This window comes from Leucoraja erinacea, chromosome 34 (genome assembly GCF_028641065.1).
Source record: "Leucoraja erinacea ecotype New England chromosome 34, Leri_hhj_1, whole genome shotgun sequence".
NCBI lineage: Eukaryota > Metazoa > Chordata > Chondrichthyes > Rajiformes > Rajidae > Leucoraja > Leucoraja erinaceus.
In genome coordinates, this window is record NC_073410.1 from 4,202,885 (window position 1) to 4,222,882 (window position 19,998).

Consider the following 19,998-nt stretch of genomic DNA (forward strand, 5'->3'; position numbering starts at 1 on the left):
ATACCCAGACCATCTGGATGTCTGTCCCATGATAAATCTCCATGATAAATGTCTTCGTTTTGATGTTCGAAAGGAAATACCGACCTGCTCAAAGTTTTGGCACAGCTAAAAACATGTTGGTAACACTAGAATAGAACTCAGATGTCTAAACTATATCGAGGTCATTCCAAGCTAATCATTATTACATGTGAGTATTGTATCATTCCAGAAATAATCTCTTTGGAAAAACTCAGAAAATAATGAAAAAAGTCCTGACACACCATCACTTTTAACACACTTGTGCCAAGAATATGAAGTTCACATTTTTCCCAGCATGGTATAATGTGGTATGGAACTTTTTAGCTTGTCACCATTCATCACTGCTGTAAGTATTATATGTTTGTCGATAAACTGAGAGAAATGGAGTTCTGTTTTTTCCCCATCCGCTTTACTCCACAGATTTTTCTGGAGCTGCAGGAAATTGATGATTGAGTAAGAAAAAAGGCAAACATAAAATTACATGTGGAAAGGAACAGATATTTCACCAGGAGAAGAAAATACAACATTTCTTTCAGAAGGTAGACAAAAATGCTCGAGACCCGAAACGTTGCCTATTCCTTCGCTCCATAGATGCTGCCTCACCCGCTGAGTTTCTCCAGAATTTTTGTCTACCTTCGATTTTCCAGCATCTGCAGTTCCTTCTTAAACATTTTTTTCAGATGTGTGTTTAGGAGCTGGTTTCACAGAAACCAGTGGAGTTGTACAGTTTGGGACTGACGTGATGAATTTTCCCAATGCAAACAGTAGAGGCCAGACACACAGGAGACTGCTGGGGCTCTCATGGACATTTTTCAACGTTTGAAAAGTCTTCACGAGTCTTTCCGAGCTTACCGCGTTTCCCAAGTACCTGCTGTTAGCGTTACGAACCGCTAAGAAACGTCGTCGAGCTCCGACGTACCTGCTACGTACATTCTACGTGCTTACCACGAGTTTGATTTTTTTTTTTAACTCGGGAGAGCTCTTGAATTACCTCGTACAGTGGGACAGGCCGATAACTCTGCATTAATAGTCAAGTCGTGTTTTGTAAAGTCAGCTCTGTCCGTATGCATGAGGTTTATTGCCATTTTGAGAGTTGAGAATTCACGTGAGAGATGATGTGCTTTAAAAAAAAAAATGAAATTGAGGATATAAAATGATTCCCATTTTATTAACGTTGAAGCAACGGTATTCAAAACGTCTTGCTCAGCCAGTCCCTGTTTAAATATTAATACCCTCTTCAGGAGCAACTGTTATGTGAATGAAAGATTGTTGGCGACACAAAGGTTATCAAACACCATTTTCATTAATTGAGTGCAACAGAAATGATGTGTTGATAATTCAGCGGTATCTTCCTTTGCCAGGATTGTGTCTGCCCATGAGTTTGGGATGGGAACCTACGATTCAGGAGTCAAGTTGATCAGTTGACAACAAATATTGCAGATGCTGGAAATCTGAAATAAAAGCACAAAATGCTGGAAGTGTTCGGGTCAAGAGCTATTGGTGGAAAGAAAAGACAGAGTTAAGGGCCTGTCCCACTTTCATGACCTAATTCACAAACTTTTTTACTCTTGGACATTTTTCATCATGCTTGAAAAACGCCCCAACCTACTTGATGCCACGAGTACCTACGACTAGCATCACGACCTGAAACATAGAAACATAGAAATTAGGTGCAGGAGTAGGCCATTCGGCCCTTCGAGCCTGCACCGCCATTCAATATGATCATGGCTGATCATCCAACTCAGTATCCCGTACCTGCCTTCTCTCCATGCCCCCTGATCCCCTTAGCCACAAGGGCCACATCTATCTCCCTCTTAAATATAGCCAATGAACTGGCCTCAACTACCCTCTGTGGCAGAGAGTTCCAGAGATTCACCACTCTCTGTGTGAAAAAAGTTCTTCTCAACTCGGTTTTAAAGGATTTCCCTCTTATCCTTAAGCTGTGACCCCTTGTCCTGGACTTCCCCAACATCGGGAACAATCTCCTGCATCTAGCCTGTCCAACCCCTTAAGAATTTTGTAAGTTTCTATAAGATCCCCCCTCAATCTTCTAAATTCTAGAGAGTATAAACCAAGTCTATCCAGTCTTTCTTCATAAGACAGTCCTGACATCCCAGGAATCAGTCTGGTGAACCGTCTCTGCACTCCCTCTATGGCAATAATGTCCTTCCTCAGATTTGGAGACCAAAACTGCTACGACCTACCTACGACCTCGTGACGACCATGCTGCGAGTATGAGTCAAGGGCAAACTCGGCAGAGGTGGTGAATTAGGTTGTGAAAGTGGGACAGGCCCTTTAATGTTTCTGCTTGATGACACTATATCAGTTCTGCCGATGAGAGATCTTTGAATTGTTCACTTTATCCCTGACTCCAGAAAAGCTGCCTGACCTGCTGAGTATTTCAGGCATTCAGTCAACAGTCTATTGCAGAATCAGTGAGTGCAATTAGACACATTAAGTTAATCTCAGCTACTTACCTCACTGTGATGAGCAGGTTGGATTGATAGGAGAATTGCATAATCACCTCAAGCAATGCATTGCCATAATTTGCACTCAGTAACTACCTACCTGTGGAATAGAATATAAAACTGTACAGCACAGGACCAGACCCTTCAGCCCACAATGTCTGTGTTTGCATTTGAGGCCAAGGTAAACTGATCTCCAGAGGTGCCCCTGACAGTCAATCTGAAGAAATGTCACCTATTCCTTTTCTCCAGAGATGCTGCCTAACCCGCTGACTTACTCCAGCTTTTTGTGTCTATTTCCAGAGATGCTGCCTGATCTGTCGCGTTAATTCAGCATTTTGTGTGGTACGCAAGTTTCCAGCAACAAGCAGTTCCTTGTGTCTCCATTAAACTAATCCCAAACAGCCTGTACATGATCTATACCCCTCCATTTCTACATGTATCCGTGATCAAACAGTTCATTTTCCAAGATTTCCCACTTCACTACTGCTCCTTGTGGTTCCGCCATAAAAATATCTCTCAAAATATCTGTAATGTTCTTTTTTGTTTGCTTGGCATGCCATGAGAAACCACAATCGTGGTAAGAAATATTCCTAGACCCATCAAGCTCCTTCCCCCATTAGTTTTGCCATAAGGAAACATTTTGCAAAGTATCTTTCTTCCATCCCAAACAGTAACTCAAGCAGTAATTTTACATCGTCCATAGCACTGTGCACTATTTATCCTTGACCGGTTTGGCACAGTATTGGGACCGGTCCCAGCAGCTTTCATTTTACATGGTGTTACTGTGCCAAAATTTTCATGAAATTGCCTAGTCTTGCTAGTATACAAGTGGAAGATTTGTACAGCTTGTACACATTTCCCAAGACGTTTTTACAATTCCGAACAGATGTATGAATAATTTATTCATTAATTTGAAACTAGCGAGCTAAATGAAGATACTTCCCACAGATGGAAATGTATCAGTTTTATGTTGGGCTGGCGGTAGATTACGACAACTGGCTCAACACTCACCTATCCTTATCTTAAGCCCAGAACGGTAAAGGCAATACATTTTTCTCTACAGATTGAAATGTCGATAGCCTAATCAGTCTGTCCTGCCAACTCTTTCAATCCTATAAAAATAACCAACAGTACAGTGAAATAGTATATCAGATAGATATTACATGGAATAAAAGTAGATTCATGTAGTTAAATTTGCGAGGCTTTGAAAATGAAATGTTTTCAAATCAAACCATTGAAAGCACAGGTATCTTTTCATTTGTAGTTTTGGAAATGCACCAGATTGCAGAGGATGCCCTGGACTCAGGGGGGGAATGAATCATCATTGAATAAAGCTTCATACAGTAAAACTCTCTGATCAACCTTACCGCTTTCTTACCTAACCCTCACAAAATCAGACCATCAAAAGGTAATGTTGCAGCCATTCAACATGATAATATAACATTACAACCTAATTAAACCATTCCAATCAAATTATAGATGAAACACCCTGAGCCAGAATAATATTTCTATCCGTTCAAAGGACTGAACTTCATGCCTTCAAATCTTCTAATGTCTATATTATATTGCAGGCATTAAAACTCAATTCTACTCTCACTTAAAGCTTGGTAACTAAGCACTTCTGTCCTTCAGTTTGACAATAGTTTGTATCAAATAACATTTAGATTTGTAATTATCCATCAATTTCACTACTTGGATCATGTCTCCTTGTGATCTTTCACACCACAAAGATTTTTAATATACCATTTATTAAATTTAGCTTTGCAAGTCCAAATTTAAATCTACTATGTAAATTCTCAAGGCAACCTCATCTGGGGTTGGACATGGAACATGAATTGTTATGATTCATCACAAAAGCTTTCCAATGAAAGAAAGATAATGATGTCTTCCTACAAATGCACATAAATTCAGACTGAAATATATATATATTTCTGGGCATTTTTAGTTTAGTCTAGAGATACAACATGGAACCAGGCCCTTCGGCCCACCCAGTCCATGTCGACCAGCGATCCCCTGCACACTAAAGCCCCTGTCCCACTTACGTGTCTTTGGCACGCTAATTTCGCGACCTCGTGGTCGCGTTGAGGTGCGACGGTCCCGCGAAGTTCACGCGCGACTTCATGCGCCCGCACAGCCGTCTGGAGCGCATGACGTCATTTGAAGATGGACACAAAATGCTGGAGTAACTCAGCGGTACCGGCAGCATCTCGAGAGAGAAGCAATGGGTGATGTTTCATGTCGAGACCCTTCTTCAGTCTGAAATCCATTCCTTCTTCAATTTTCTTGGCCCCTCTCTGGGAGTAGAAGTGGGGGCGGATCCGGAACGCAACAGCCGTGAGCCCCAGGCTGAGTTTGACGATCACTTGGCAGCTTCTGCTGCTGTTGGAGGTGAGACGTTGCGTCGCGCCAGGGTCTTGGGCCTGTCCCACTTTGGCCGTCAGTTACACGACAGGCCATTGGCACGCGAAGATTTAGTTCGCTACAAAATCTCGGAGCGCCGCGCGATATCTCGCACAACTCCATACCCCTCCCCGCTTCTCAGTGGGACCGACCCCGCGCAGCCACACGATGCCCGTGTGCCTCAACGCGACGACGAGGTCGCGTAATTTGCGTGCCAAGGACACGCTAGTGGGACAGGGCCTTTACACTATCCTACACACACTAGGGACAATTTACAATTTTACCAAGCCAATTAGCCTGTACGTCTTTGGAGTGTCGGAGAAACCAGAGCACCTGAATTAAAACCCACGCAGGTCATGGGGAGTACGTTCAAACTCCGTATAGACAGCACCCATATTCAGGATTGAACCAGGGTCTCTGGCGCTATAAGACAGCAACTCTACCAATGTGCCACCCTGTAACAATTACATGCAACAATTGCAGAAGTGATGGTGCTGAAACAAATCTTCTCACTTCCCATTTATCTTGGATTTGCCCGAATATAAAATCTATGATAAACAGTTCAAAGTTTACTCCACCTGGAAGAAATCACATCCAGCAAAGCTGAATATATTTTTCAATTAGAGAAATGCAGACGTCCAACATATTTTGTCCATACTTTCTCATCAGCTGCAGAGTTATGAATGACCCACAGGATTGAGTTACAGTTGTGAGTACCTAATAGAAGACTTTAACATTACGAGAGCCATAGTGGTTTTGTTGGTTAATGGGCCTCCGTAAATTGCCCTTAGTGTGTAGGGAGTGAATGTGAAAGTGAGACAACATAGAACTAATGTGAATGGGTGATCGATCAGTGGTTGGCTTTGGACTCAGTGGGCTGAAGGGCATGTTTCCATGCTGTATCTTTCAATCAATCAAGTGCCTCTTTGCTGTGTTACAATTGTGACAGAAATTCCAACTGCGGCAATTATTTAAAAAAACAAATTATAGCTGATCAGCTTTATTTGTTATCAGTCTGACAGATGGCAGTGGATTAAAATGAGATGTGGCCTCTTCAACTTCTACTTCCAAAGGCTACACTCAAGCCTTGCCTTGGCAAGGAAAGTTATACTCGAACCAAACACGTTCTATACATCAAGGCACGGAATGTATTTTGAACATTGACATTTTAAAACTATATCAATTTTTCTCAATATTTATGTTTTATAAAATCATTCCATACCTAGGATCTCACTGGTGGCATTATGGTTGATATATCTTGGTCTCTGACTGGTGACATTTCATTGACTGAATTTGATACATACAAGAGATGATATATATACGTAGATATACTCTTCTGAAGTGTGTTTGTGTGTGCGTGTGCGTGTGTGTGTGTATGTGTGTGTACGCATATGTGTGTGTGTGTGTACGTATATGTGTGTGTGTGTGTGTGTGCATGATATATGTGTGTGCATGTGTGTGTATGTGGGCGTGTGTGTGTGTGTGTGGGTGTATATATATATATATATATATATATATATATATATATATATATATATAAAATTGTTTTAATAATCTGGACTGTGCTACAATTATATTGGCTTATTCTTATTGTTTGACACATTAATCCAATCAAAGGAGATTGTCACTGTCCATTAAAGTTTCCCAACTAAACACAAAGCAAATTGGCTGCATTGTCTAATATTTCTCAAAGGAGAGCAGTTTCAAAACAACCAAAGGAGTTGGCAGAGCTATCATTTGTTTTGCAGCATCTACTGAACCATCCGATTTTGATCAGCCAACTATAATATATCTCACACAAGGGGCTGCAGATAGAGTCATAGAGTGATACAATGTGGAAACAGGCCCTTCGGCCCAGCTCACCCACACCGGCCAACAATGTCCCAGCTACCCAGATGCTGGAATCTTGAGCAAAACAACAACCTGCTGGAGGAAGCAGCATGTATATCATTAGAGTAGTTAACTACCAGATTGCAGGAAGACAAACTCATTTAAACACTTCTGACCAACAGGTTGAATGGAGACACAATGTTTTATGTCGGGACCCAACCTAAGGCTGATGCTGCCTGCGGTGTCGAGTTCCTCCAACAGTTTGTTCATTTCACACAAGAAATGTACCTTGTTGTTTTACTTGGCTGCTTGTAAAGTGTTCATTATCTCAGCAGAAAGCTCATTTCAAGGGTTGACAAAATTGCTGGAGAAACTCAGCGGGTGCGGCAGCATCTATGGAGCGAAGGAAATAGGCAACGTTTCGGCCCAAAAGGTCGCCTATTTCCTTCACTCCATAGATGCTGCTGCACCCGCTGAGTTTCTCCAGCAATTTTGTCAACCTTCGATTATCCAGCATCTGCAGTTCCTACTTGATCATTTCAAGGGTTATTGGAAAATAGGCCATTGGTCAACAGATTTATTGGTCAACAGACCCTCCACGAAGGGTCCAGTGTATGATGTCATTTTGCTAACCAGGGAAGAGAGGACACATATCGTCACATTAGTTTATCTGTTGAGATAAGGAACTGCAGATACACAGAACACAAAGTGCTGGAGTAACTCAGTAGGTAAGGCAGCATAGAAATCGATATATTACCTGCCATCCTGTAATTAATCTGAAAACTGGATCTAACCTGAAACGTCACCTTTCCATGCCCTCCACAGATGCTGCCTGACACACTGAGTTAACTTCTGAATATTGTGTTTTAGCCTGTGTCTAACAACTGTGTCAGATATACATCGAATATTACATGGAACTCTGAATTGAGATGCATTCAAACAACAACTTAAGGCTTTGAGTTGGCACAGTGGTACAGCTGGTAGAGTTGCTACCTCACGGCACGAGAGACTGACCTTGGGTGCTGTGTGTGTGTGTGTGTATGGAGTTTACCCATTCTCGCTGGGACCACGTCTCCACCGTTTGCTCCCAAATCCAAAAGGTTTTCGGGTTTGCAGTTTAATTGGCTTCTGTAAATTGCCCAGATTGTGCAGGGAGTGGATGAGAAAATGGGATAATATAGAGCCAGTGTCAAAGGGTGATTGATGTGGATTCGGTTGGATGAAGGGCCTGTTTCCATGCTGTATTTTTCAAATCGAACATCAATCAACCGAGTCAGAGGAAAGAGTATCAACGTTGTGTCAAGGCTGATCAAAGCGCTGCTAAGGTTACCGAGTAGGGAATGTTCTTCGTGCTTGACCTCAATGAACACCAGCAGAACAGATCAACTGATAGTTAATGTCCAATGTAAAATAAACAATAGACAATAGGTGCAGGAGTAGACCATTTGGCCCTTCGAGCCAGCACCGCCATTCAATGTGATCATGGCTGATCATCCCCAATCAGTACCCCGTTCCTGCCTTCTCCCCATATCCCCTGACTCCACTATTTTTAAGAGCCCTATCTAGCTCAAACGTTACACTTCAGAAAAAATACAGACAAGATGGACAAGATTACAAAAATCAACATTTACATTTTATTAATTTCAGAAGCAGCTGAAGAAGCTGCTAAAGACGCTGGAAATACGTGGAGAAGGGCCAAAGTTTCCAAAACGGCTGATAGAAAAGACAGAGATCCTTGTGGAGGAATGTGAGACACACAAAACGCACATGGTCACAGGGAGAGTGTACAACTCCACACAGACAGCACCCATAGTCAGGACCTAACCTGGGTTTCTGGCGCTGTAAGGCAGTAACTCTACCGCTGCGCCCCGAGCCATTATTTATAAGGCCCTGAACATAATTACCAACCTCACCTGTACCAAAGCAGAGGCACAAATCAAGCCTCACTCAAAGACAGATGACTCGGATAGACTGAGGGTGTGAATTTATTACTTTCCTTTCCCCAAACTGCAAGACTTTTACGTTTCACTGTCCATCCATCAATGGGCGAAGCAATATTAACACAGTCACGTGGAAGGAAAATGTCTCTCACTCACACAACTGTAACTGTCTCTGATAAATCAGCCGTACCCCAACTCAAGACATATTTCATATTTATTCACAAATGGGATCTTCTTACTAACTGAAGCTGTCTATCCAGTGGAGAGGATATTAATTATTTGTGGGAAATTAATTCACAGAAAAACAAAGCATTCATTTTAAGTGAATGGGGTTTGATCTCAGAGCAGGTGTAATCTATTTTACAAAAAGGAACTGCAGATGCTGGTTTATACCAGAGATAGATGCAAAGTGCTGGAGTAACTCAACAGGTCAAGGCAGCATCGCTGGAGAAAATGGATAGGTGATGTTTTGGGTCGGGATCCTTCTTCAGATTGTTTGGAGGGGGGAGAAAAGACCAGGCCAAGTCCGGACGGTAACAGATGTCATCACTCAGGCGGTGTGGTTCTGATAGGCCGACAGTATGATCCCAAGAGCAATACATCGTTGGGAACTGTGGAACTAGTTAACCCACTTTTAATGGAGGAAGGGGGTGGTAGAGTGTTTGTATAAGTTACCTAAAATTAGAGAATTCAACATTCATATTGCTGGGTTGAAAACTACTCAAGCAAAATACGAGGTGCTGTTAATCCAATTTGTGTGACTATCTTTTGTACACCATTTAACGTAGGATGCTAGCTCAGTCTCTGATGTAACTGATGTACAGGTAGGCCAGCAACACATGGAAGAATGGGCAAATGGAATATGTACAAACATGAAATGTGTAGCAAGGAACTGCAGGTGCTGGTTCAGACACAACTCAGCGGGTGAGGCTGCATCTCTGGAGAAAAAGGATGGGTGGAGTTTCTGGTTGGGACCCTTCTTCAGGGTGGAATTAGGTAATTAAATAACTAACATTGTTTTGGAAGTTTAAGGGACCAGCTTTTTTTATTTGATTCTTTTTTATATTGTTCAAACCTCAAGACCTTCAGAAGAAAAGTGGAAGAAAGATGCTCTGAGATTTCTGCAGGTCTGCATTTTGTTCCGCATCTTCCGAAAAGACTTCAAAGGTACGGACTAAGCCTCATGTTCAGATGTATTGCATACATGTATAACCATATAACCATATAACAATTACAGCACAGAAACAGGCCATCTCGGCCCTTCTAGTCCATGCCGAACACGTATTCTCCCCTAGTCCCATCTACCTGCACTCAGACCATAACCCTCCATTCCTTTCCCGTCCATATAGCTATCCAATTTATTTTTAAATGATAAAATCGAACCTGCCTCCACCACCTCCACTGGAAGCTCATTCCACACAGCTACCACTCTCAGAGTAAAGAAGTTTACCCAAGTTCAGTATTTGTCGGAGTGTTAAAGATCTGTCGTAATTGTAAACTGGAAGTTCCAGATTCAAGTAAATCTATTCTCTTGACTTCCTGCTGCCATGTTATTTTTTTTCTCCTTCCTGTTTTAATAAAACCTGATTTAGGTTTGTAGTTTAAGTCCCACACTGTGATGGAGTATTCTGTATTCCTCAGCTATCCACTGGCACGTGGAGCATTACACAAATGTTGTCAGCTCCACCGAAGACAGTGTTCCCTTCAACCCCCAGGCGATGCTGCCTGGTACTGTGCATAAACAGTCACACAAGGCTTCACAGAGAATGCGGTCTCATTTACAGAAATGGCCCTTGGCAATGTGTTGGGAGAGGAGAGTCGCTGGAAGCCCCAGAAAAAAAAAACATAACAATGTTTACAGCACCTGCAATCACTTTCTGAGAATTCATTTAACCACAGTAATAGGGATCGGAAAGTCGTCGAACTGAATTCCCATTCTTGTACTGTTTGAGTTCAGATAATATGCAAAGCATGACCAATGGAGTGATATCATATCCGTGGATAAGAGTCTCTGTGACAGTCTGTTGTTTGCGATGTTTCATTGGCTGCCAATGTGAAAGGCTGTTGAGTGCAGTGTTCATTACCCATTAACACTCAGCTTCAGTTTTGTGATGCTTCGCGACAAGGTTCAGATTTCAATGTAATAGCTCATTAATTTGATTGATATTTTAATGGTACCCTGATCTATTTAGTGCCAATACACAAACACAATTTTCACTCCTTATTTAATATTTCTGTATCCTTTTGCAGCATTGCAATAATGTTTTAAGATTTGATTCTGTGCTGATATAAATGATATGTGTTAATATGTGGTATTTAAGCTTATATTTAACCGGCTGTCTTAAAATAAAATCAGGAACCATGAGACTTGATTGGCAAGCATAAATAATAGGAATAATAATTGACATTGAGAGGGAAGTCTGAAGGGCCTGTCCCACTTGGGCGTCATTTGCGCGTAATTTACGTGACATCATTTACGTGTCACGACACATGCAGCGCACATGATGTGCGCATTACGCTCGCATGGTGCACAGTGACGCGCAGTCGCTCACAATTGCGCGCGGCACCCCAAGATTTTGTGCTGAATTGCCCTGACCCGCTGAGTTACTCCAGCATTTTGCATTTTGTTCCATGATTCATTTTAGCACAAAAACATTAATAAAGATTCCTCATTTTATTTTTGAAGGGTATGTATTATTAACATTATCACACTCATTGAATTTGAAATACTGAGGTGGCAGGAGCATGAAAAACAAACAAGGTCAAATGTATCTAGTAGGGCACAGTTAAAGGATGGGGGGGGGAGCAAACTACAGCAAGTTCTCCAGGTAGAAGCAGGGTGATTTCTCTGGAACGTTGCAGCTTTTGAATGATAGTTACAAGTAAATAATGAATATAAAGGCTGCCTCAGTCACTTACAGTCAATAGCAAAGAATAAACTTCTGGATTAACTCGGTGGGTCAGACAGCATCTGTGGAGGGAAATGGACAAATGATATTTTGGATCAGGACCCTTCTGTAGACTGATGTCGGGAAGGAAAGACTGTGATAGGAGGACAACCCAATCATCTGCTCTCTACCTGGGCTGTGATGTGGTCATTGTGTGCTGTCTTTGCTATTTGCAAAGCTGAAGCAGTTTTCCCAAGCCACATTCCAAATGAAATTGGTGCAGGGATGGGGAAAGAAGTCAGATCGACAATGTGTTTCAAATTTAATTCCAGTAATGTGCAAATAAGAAAATGGTGGCCACAATGCATGTGTTGGCTGTGTGATACTTAGCAATAGCAAATGTCAGAGCGTGTAATCTGATGGACAACATGTGCGTTAGTACGATGGTACCGAGGAGTTCTCAGTAATTGATGAGATAACAGAATGGTCACACTCTGCGCAAGTGAGCAGTGCCTAAAAAAAATTTTAGACACCAGTTATCACTTTTGTAAATTGCATCTGAAATTATTACAGTGCAATCAAATAAGTGTGATCTCAGGAATTAATGCTATTAAAGCATCGACAGTCACTATGAACCAGGTGTGAATGAACCTGACATGAGGGAGATGAACGACCATGAAAATCCATTAACCTATAAACTAACATTGGTTCCATTTCACAAGCTCAAATAACACGGATGTAGAATCAATAAAGCAGCAGGTATCCATGCCTCTAGTTTCCTCCATTTCTTATTTTCTAGACAAGTATTAATTTTCAGGGACAAGGTCAGCTCATAAAAGATAAGGAAAACAAAAAAAAAAACATTGAAGGATTATTTGCATTCTCAGAAAAATGGAAGGATGAGATGCGTTCCAATTCTGTCAAAAAGGTACAATTAGAAGGTGAGCATCGATTACAGGCACAAATTATAAATGATAGAGAAGGTTCCATGAACTAGTTTGAAAGCAGGTCATACAAAATGAGAAAATACACACACACACACACAGACACAGACACACACACACACACACACACACACACACACACACACACACAGATGTCACTGGAATCACCAAGGCTTTACATTTTTTGTCCTTGACTTTCAGAAATCTAAACGTGCCCTTTCAATCAGCAAAGGTGACAATTAATTTATAATATTATCTGGAGAACATAAAAAGAGAAATCCAATTGCCACATTATGGGATTCCAAGTAAAATATGTCAAAGGAGAGAGCAATAGTTTAATTATGGAAAATGAATAAGATAGAGCAGGTTTATTATTAAATGCTGTGATATATGACAAGTTGATAAAAGTGGATTCTGCTGTGTGCTCGCATTGTAATCACTCACCTCTGTACCACTGAGCTGCTGAGCTAAAACCTCACACTTATGCAGTGCAGACACTCTCAAGATGTCACCAATGAGGAAGAAAGGGCATGCAACTGCGGTGAAAAACTTGTTTTAGAATGCTCTTTACTGCCCCATTCACGATGCAAGTCAGTTCTCAGTGGAAGCGGTTTCACCGGGTGCAGAATAGCCACTGGTGAACTGTCTTTGCCTGCAGGGGAGATTTACAGCAGAGACAGCAATATTTGAACATTGAGTAAAACGCAAAATGTTCGAGTAACTCAGCAGATCATGCAACGTCTCTGGAGGACAGGGATAGGCAATGTATTGTGTTGGGATCCATCCCCAGATTCCAGCATCTGCAACTCCTTGTGTCTTCAATATTTGAACATGTGTGTCTGTACGTTTTAAATCTTAAGAATGTTGCTGGTAAGAGGGGTAGTTGAGGAGGGCGCTGTAACAACATTAAAAATACATTTGGACTGGTACATGGTGGGGAAAAGTTGAGAGGGTATGGAGCTAAACACAGACATGTGGGATTGAGCAGAAGGGTCCGTTTTCATGCTGTATGACTCTACGAATCTAATACACCCCTCCAAGGTTCTTCACTACTTTTAATTTCTTATTATTAAGATATAGCTGGTGAAGTCATTGGTTGTACTACTTACTTGGGACTCAATTGGCCAAATGCTTTATCTGCATTAACAATTCACACACAGCAAATACTCTTTTCATTTTCTTTTGCTCAGTAAAATCTAACGTGATATTTGTGTAAAAACCTGAACTCCAGTTGCAGGGTTGGATATGCATGGGGTGGGGAACCTGAACTCCAGCTGTAGAGTCATATGGCACAACCTACACTGATCACCAAGTACCTGCCTGTAGCAACGCAACACTTAACCCAAGTATTCTCCCCACATTCCCATCAATACCCCTCAGATTCTCCCACTCACCTATATACCACCTATATACCAGAAGTAATTTACAGTGGGCAATTAACCTGCCATGCCGCAAGTCATTGGGATATCGGAAGAAACTGGAGCACCTCCAGCGTGGTTACAAGGAGAACGTGCAAACTCCCCACAGACAGAACAAGAGGTCAGGATTGAACCTGGATCACTAGAACCGTGAGACAGCAGCTCCCATTTGTTTTGCTCTTGTGCTGCCTTCTGATATCTCTCATTGTTTGCAATGGGAGTCTTCTGAAACCACAGCTGGTCTATTTGACATTAAGCATGGCATGTCCATATAATTAAATACTAAACATACATTGCAGTACTAATGTTGGTTTTTCTTATCTATTCTCTTGCTATCTCGGCCACCCTATTAAATACAAGGAATTGAATATTATTCCAGATAATCAAGTAACAATAAATCTACAATTAGCATAGTCTACGCTCCAGCCAATGCGCTATGTAGTTTTTCCCCAAACACGCATCTCACAGTGGGTAGCTTTTTACTCAAATGCACATTGTAAATATTTAAAGGGGAAAAAAAATACACAATAGCTTTGATATTTTGTAAGGGAACCCATCAAAGAGGCAGACAAGAAGAATGTTATTAAATCTCTTGGTGTACTATAATACTTACAAGTGATGCTTGCCGAATGCTGTCACTCAGTTATATTTCAAACAAAGGAATCTAGCATTTAGGAAAGCATTCAGCTGACCTAAGGAGTAGATGATTTTATTTTACTGTGGGAAAAGCACATTTGCACGCTCCTTGGGATTTGCATCAATGGAAAATGTTCATGTTATTGTAATTTTTATTGAAGAAAAGTAGATGACATGATATTCAGTTTCAAAATAATCAAATACTAATAAATAAATTATGCTTCGTTTTCTCTAACATGCTGTGATAAGTGTGTGTTAACATTACGATCAATTTGCAGCTCTTCAGATCGCTATGAAAAGCCAAGCTTGGGTTGACCAATTCACCAGCTTTACAGAACTATGTATTTTTCCTGGTGGCGTGTTCAACATGCCTGGTGCAACATGCCAGGGTTCATTCCCAGACACTGTACCTCCAGACATGCTGTGATTCTAAGCCACCTCCATCTGTCTCCAAGGGATAAAGGTCTTAATACCTGTACACCCATGTTGACATCCAGAAGTGGATTTGTATCAAGAGCAATTACCCAATAATAGGGATGTAATTAGTCACCCTGCAACATCTCCTGGTTGCTCACCATTTTAACTCCCTTTCCCATTCCAATACTGACCTTTCTCTCCCAGGCCTCCTCCATTGCCAGAGTGTGTCCATATGCAAACTGGAGGAACAGCACCTCGTATTCCACTCGGGTACACCCTAATAGTATGAACTACAGTTGAGTTTTAGGTAACTAACCAACAAAACCCTTTCCTTTTTAACTCCTCTCTTCACCTACTTACACACCCATTTCTTCCACTATCCCATCCCTCTTTCCGCTCCCCTCTATCCCCTTCCACCTATAATCCCTTCCAATAGCTTCACATTTTGTGTCTCTTCTGTCCTTGTCTCACTTTTGTCTTCTTTTCATGTTTGGCTTTTGTTCATCCACCTGCCAATCAAAGCCCTCTCACCTGTATCCACCTATCACTTGCCTGGCTTTGTCCCAACCCCGAAAACCTGAAGTAAAAATGGAAAGTGCTGGACATACTCAGCAGGTTGGGCAGCATCTGTGGAGTGAGGGAGAAGCAAGGGGGAGAGGGGGTGCATTGGAGTGCACAGAAGAGCAGGGAAGGATCTTGAGGAACTGCATGTTGAAGGAAGGGTATCTATGTTAATTTTCTCCGTTGAATATAAATAAAAGTCATGAGGTTGTAGCCCATGATTCAGTGATTCTTCTGAAACACCATGGCCTCATACGCGCACTGCAGTGGAGTTATGGATTTACACACATTTCTATAAAACAGGTATCAGCTGCCAAAAAAAGGTACTGAGAGCTGGTATGGAATGAAAATGGCCAATATTGTGAACTCAGCAACAGTATCCATGATAGGGTCCCTTTGGTTAGACATATGTTGGCTTTGCGTAAAGTTTTGCCACATTGGTCTCTGGAGATGGACACAAAGTGCTGATGTAACTCAGTGGGTCAGGGAGCATCTCTGGAGAAAAGGAATTGGTGATGGTTTGGGGCGAGACTGAAGAAAGGTCTCAACCCGAAACGTCACCCATTCCTTCTCTCCAGAGATGCTGCCTGTCCCGCTGAGTTACTCCAGTTTTTGTGCCTATCTTCAGTTTAAACCAACATCTGCAGTTCGTTCCTACACATCTGTAGTTCCTTCCTGTACCAGACTCAAACCTGGAATGTAAAGCATTCTACAGTGCATTCCCTAGCTCTTTCAAATACAATTATAATCATATCGTTTAGGTTGCGTCATTACAGAGTTAAGGGGCTGTCCCACTTGGGCGACCTAATTGGCGAGTTTAGAAACATTGGCTGCCCTCTCCCGTCCCTGATGGACATTTACACCTCCCGCTGCCTTAGCAGGGCAAAGAATATCATCAAGGACAGCTCCCATCCTGCGTTTGGACTGTTCGACCTGCTGCCCTCTGGAAGGCGCTATAGGTGCATCAAATCCAGGACAAATAGACTCAGGAAGAGTTTGAAAAAATAACTACTCTTAATTCACACATGAAGCCCAACACCCGGACCTTCCATCTGTACTATGTTGAAGTGCACCTATCCCCCCCCCCCCCCTTCTCCCTTCTGTTTTTGTTTTCTGTTTTTTGTACTAAATTATATGTATGCACTGAGTACGAGCAGCTTTTAATTTCATTGTACATGTATAGTGACAATAAATGGCATATCATATCATAGAAGTTTATGAGAGTTTGAAAAAATGACATGTTGAAGACCTCCTTTGACTATGTTGAAGACCAGCTACGATCAGCTACGACTAACTTCGGGAAAATTGGACACCAAATAGTGGAGAGTGAAGACGACCTCCTTCGATCTCCTTCGACCTCCCTTTGACTATGATGAAGACTAACGATGACTACTTTTGACTACCCTCGATTACCTACGACTAACATGCCGACCTACTACGACTAAAACTACGAGTTAAAAAAGTATCGATTTTTTCCATGGCATCCTTTTTTTACTCGCGGGAATTTTTTGACATATTGAAAAAAACGCCGCGACCTAGCGGAGACCACTCTCGAGTCTGAAGGAGAGTTACGAAGACCTCCTACGACCTCGTGTCGACCATGCTGCGAGTATGAGTCGAGGGCAAACTCGCTAGAACTCGTGAATTAGGTCGCCCAAGTGGGACAGGCCCTTTAAGTCAACAAATTTTGAGAAGAATATCTCCTTCCTTCCATTTGTACCCAACTATTATCTACCGAGGATCATGTACCCAGACCTGGACTTAATACATTACAGGAATATTTGGTTAAAGTAGATAAACAGTTATTGCTTTGCAAATTAACTTTGCACAATTCAGCAAGTTCCAGGATACTCCAAATGAAGTACTAAATATGAGGTTTCAAAGTTGAGGACACAGCCCACAGTTGAGCCTTTGGCAACCATCTGCTGTATGCACAGAGCTTGATAATGCAACTGAACACAAATGTAATCCATAAATCTTGAGAACATTCATTATTTACCAAATTTGTTGCAAAGAGAAGCATTCTACACAATCTTAATTACAATTGATAAATAATTTCAATTTGAAAGTAAGCCAAGCACCTTTAAGGCACAGAAAATATAATTATTAGTCAAGTATTCAGGTGTTAATTACTTCATTATACTCTTCATAGAGAAACTGAGTGCATGAACGTTAATAATGACAAATTAACCAAAGACAATATGGGGGTCATTCCCAATTACAGCTAATAACAGAATTGATGCATAGATTATCAAGCCAGTCATAGCAATATATCTACAAATATAACACCTCAAAAAATGGATAGCGCGGCTGGCTATATTAATGACTGAAAGCATTAACTATTAGATAGTGGCAAAGGAAAGTGGATCTCCTTATTTTATTTATCCAGTAATACGTTTAATTTATATTTCCTATTTAAAATATATTTAAATTGGAATAGACTGGAAACATAGAATTAGAAACACGAGAAGGGTATTGAACCCTTCAAGTATGTTCCTCTAATTCAATGTTATCGTGGGCGATCATCCAGATACAGTAACCTCTTCCTGTTATCGCTCCATATTCCCCCGATCTCCTTGCCCACAACACCTGTACCTAAATTCTTCCTGAACACATTTAATGATAAGCTAAGGTTCTGTCCGATGCATCTCCTCCCCATTGGACTTTGTCTATGGAACTGGTGCACTACAATACTGAGAACTATATTCTGCACTCTCTACCTTCCCCTTTGTTCTATCTGTTGTCCTCGTGTTTGACGATTATATTTATGCATAGTATTATTTGATCTAATTGGAGAGCATGCAAATTAAAGTTTTTCACTGTACCTTGGTGACAATAATAATCCTAAACCTAACCTATAAAGTCACAGCTGTCTCTTTTGGTTGCGACTGCGATTGCCACAGCTTCAACTTTTTTCTCTGCAGCTCCATCCTAGATGGCTTGCTAGTTACTTTAGCAGTGACCACAGGTTTTGGACTTCCCCACCATTAGATACTTCTTTCCAGCATCTAGACTGCCCACTCTCCTCAGGATTTTCCAATGATGTCCACCCTTCATTCTTCTCAACTCAAACATATATCACATTCAGTCACTCCAAACTCTCTTCACATGCTAGTTGGCTTACTGCAGGAGTCAGTTGTGTGAATCTTAGCTGCACTCTCTCCGTGACAAGAATGTAGCGAGATAAAAACTGCATACAAAATTCAAAGTGCGTCTCCACCGAGGCCCTGTACAACACCAGCAAATGCATCTCTGTCCCTGTAATGATAGCCTCTGGCAATGAGGTCCAACAGACCAGTTACCTTCTTAGCTGTCCACTGCACTGACATTCTTACCTTCATTGCCACAGAAGGCTGTGGAGGCCATCAATGGATATTTCTAAGGCAGCGACAGATAGATACTTGATCAGAAGTTACTGGGAGAGGGCAGGAGAATGAGGTTAGGATCGAGGGATAGATCAACCACGATTGAATGGCGGAGGAGACTTGATGGGGTCAAATAGCCTAATTCTGCTCCAATCACTTATGACCTTATGGTGCCTGAGGTCGCCCAGGTCTTCATGCATTTCCCTCATTCCTAGCATATTTAGATAATAATGGGACTTCTTGATTTTGTAGATAACCTCACATTTACGAACATTCAGCGCATTGACCCCCTCACTCAACCTGTCCAACACTCACTGGAGGTACCTGCATCCTCCTCACAAGTTCACCCTCCCACCTATGTTTTTATCATCTGCAAACTTTACTGCTGTATTTGTTAAAAAGGTGGTCCTACCTTTATGATTGCTGCCATCTCGAGTTCCCTGAGGCAAGGGGGTGTATTGGTGAAAACCCAGTCTGTTCAAGTCACTTTCACCAGTGGCCTGTGTAAGAAAGAATCATCAATATAACAGCTCAAGGTCCAGAAAATCTATTCTTTATATAAGGAGCAGGAGTTGGCATGCTCAGTCTTTACAACCAGAAACCTTTCAAGATCATCGCTTCATTGAATAATGAATATATCAGTCAAGCTTTGTCTGAGCTGCGTTTCTTCAAAATTCTTCCATGTGTGGAGTAACCTTCATTTCCCTAGATGAGTGCAGCTTCCCTTACACTCAAGAAGCTCGACAGCAGACGGAACGCAGCAACTTGTCTAATAAACACCCGGGTGGCACAGCAAGTAGCAGTAAAGTTACTGCCATACTGCACCAGAAACCAGGGTTCAATCCTGGCCTCGGGTGCTGTGTGAATGGTGTTTGCACGCCCTCCGTGTGACCACATGGGTTACCTCCCACATCCCAAAGACGTGTGGGTTTGTAGGTTAATTGGCTTGACATAATTGTAAATTATCCCTAGTGTGTGTCGGACAGTGTTAGTGTACGGGGTGATCGCTAGTCGACATGGACTCGGTTGGTCATGGGGAATGTTTCTGCACTGTATCTCTGCACTAAACATATATTTTGCCACGCAAATTTTCAGGTAGCAATCCACATTCCT

General features: G+C 41.7%; 1 protein-coding gene across 1 annotated transcript in view; it reads right to left on the reverse strand.

Annotated features, from left to right (window-relative positions):
* lrmda (leucine rich melanocyte differentiation associated) overlaps positions 1-19,998 on the reverse strand; it is a 664,257-nt gene that overhangs the window by 57,176 nt on the left and 587,083 nt on the right. Inside the window, exon 6 of the mRNA XM_055661701.1 lies at positions 19,298-19,385. Within this exon, the coding sequence (XP_055517676.1) occupies positions 19,298-19,385 (88 nt within the window). The remainder of the gene's footprint in view (positions 1-19,297; positions 19,386-19,998) is intronic.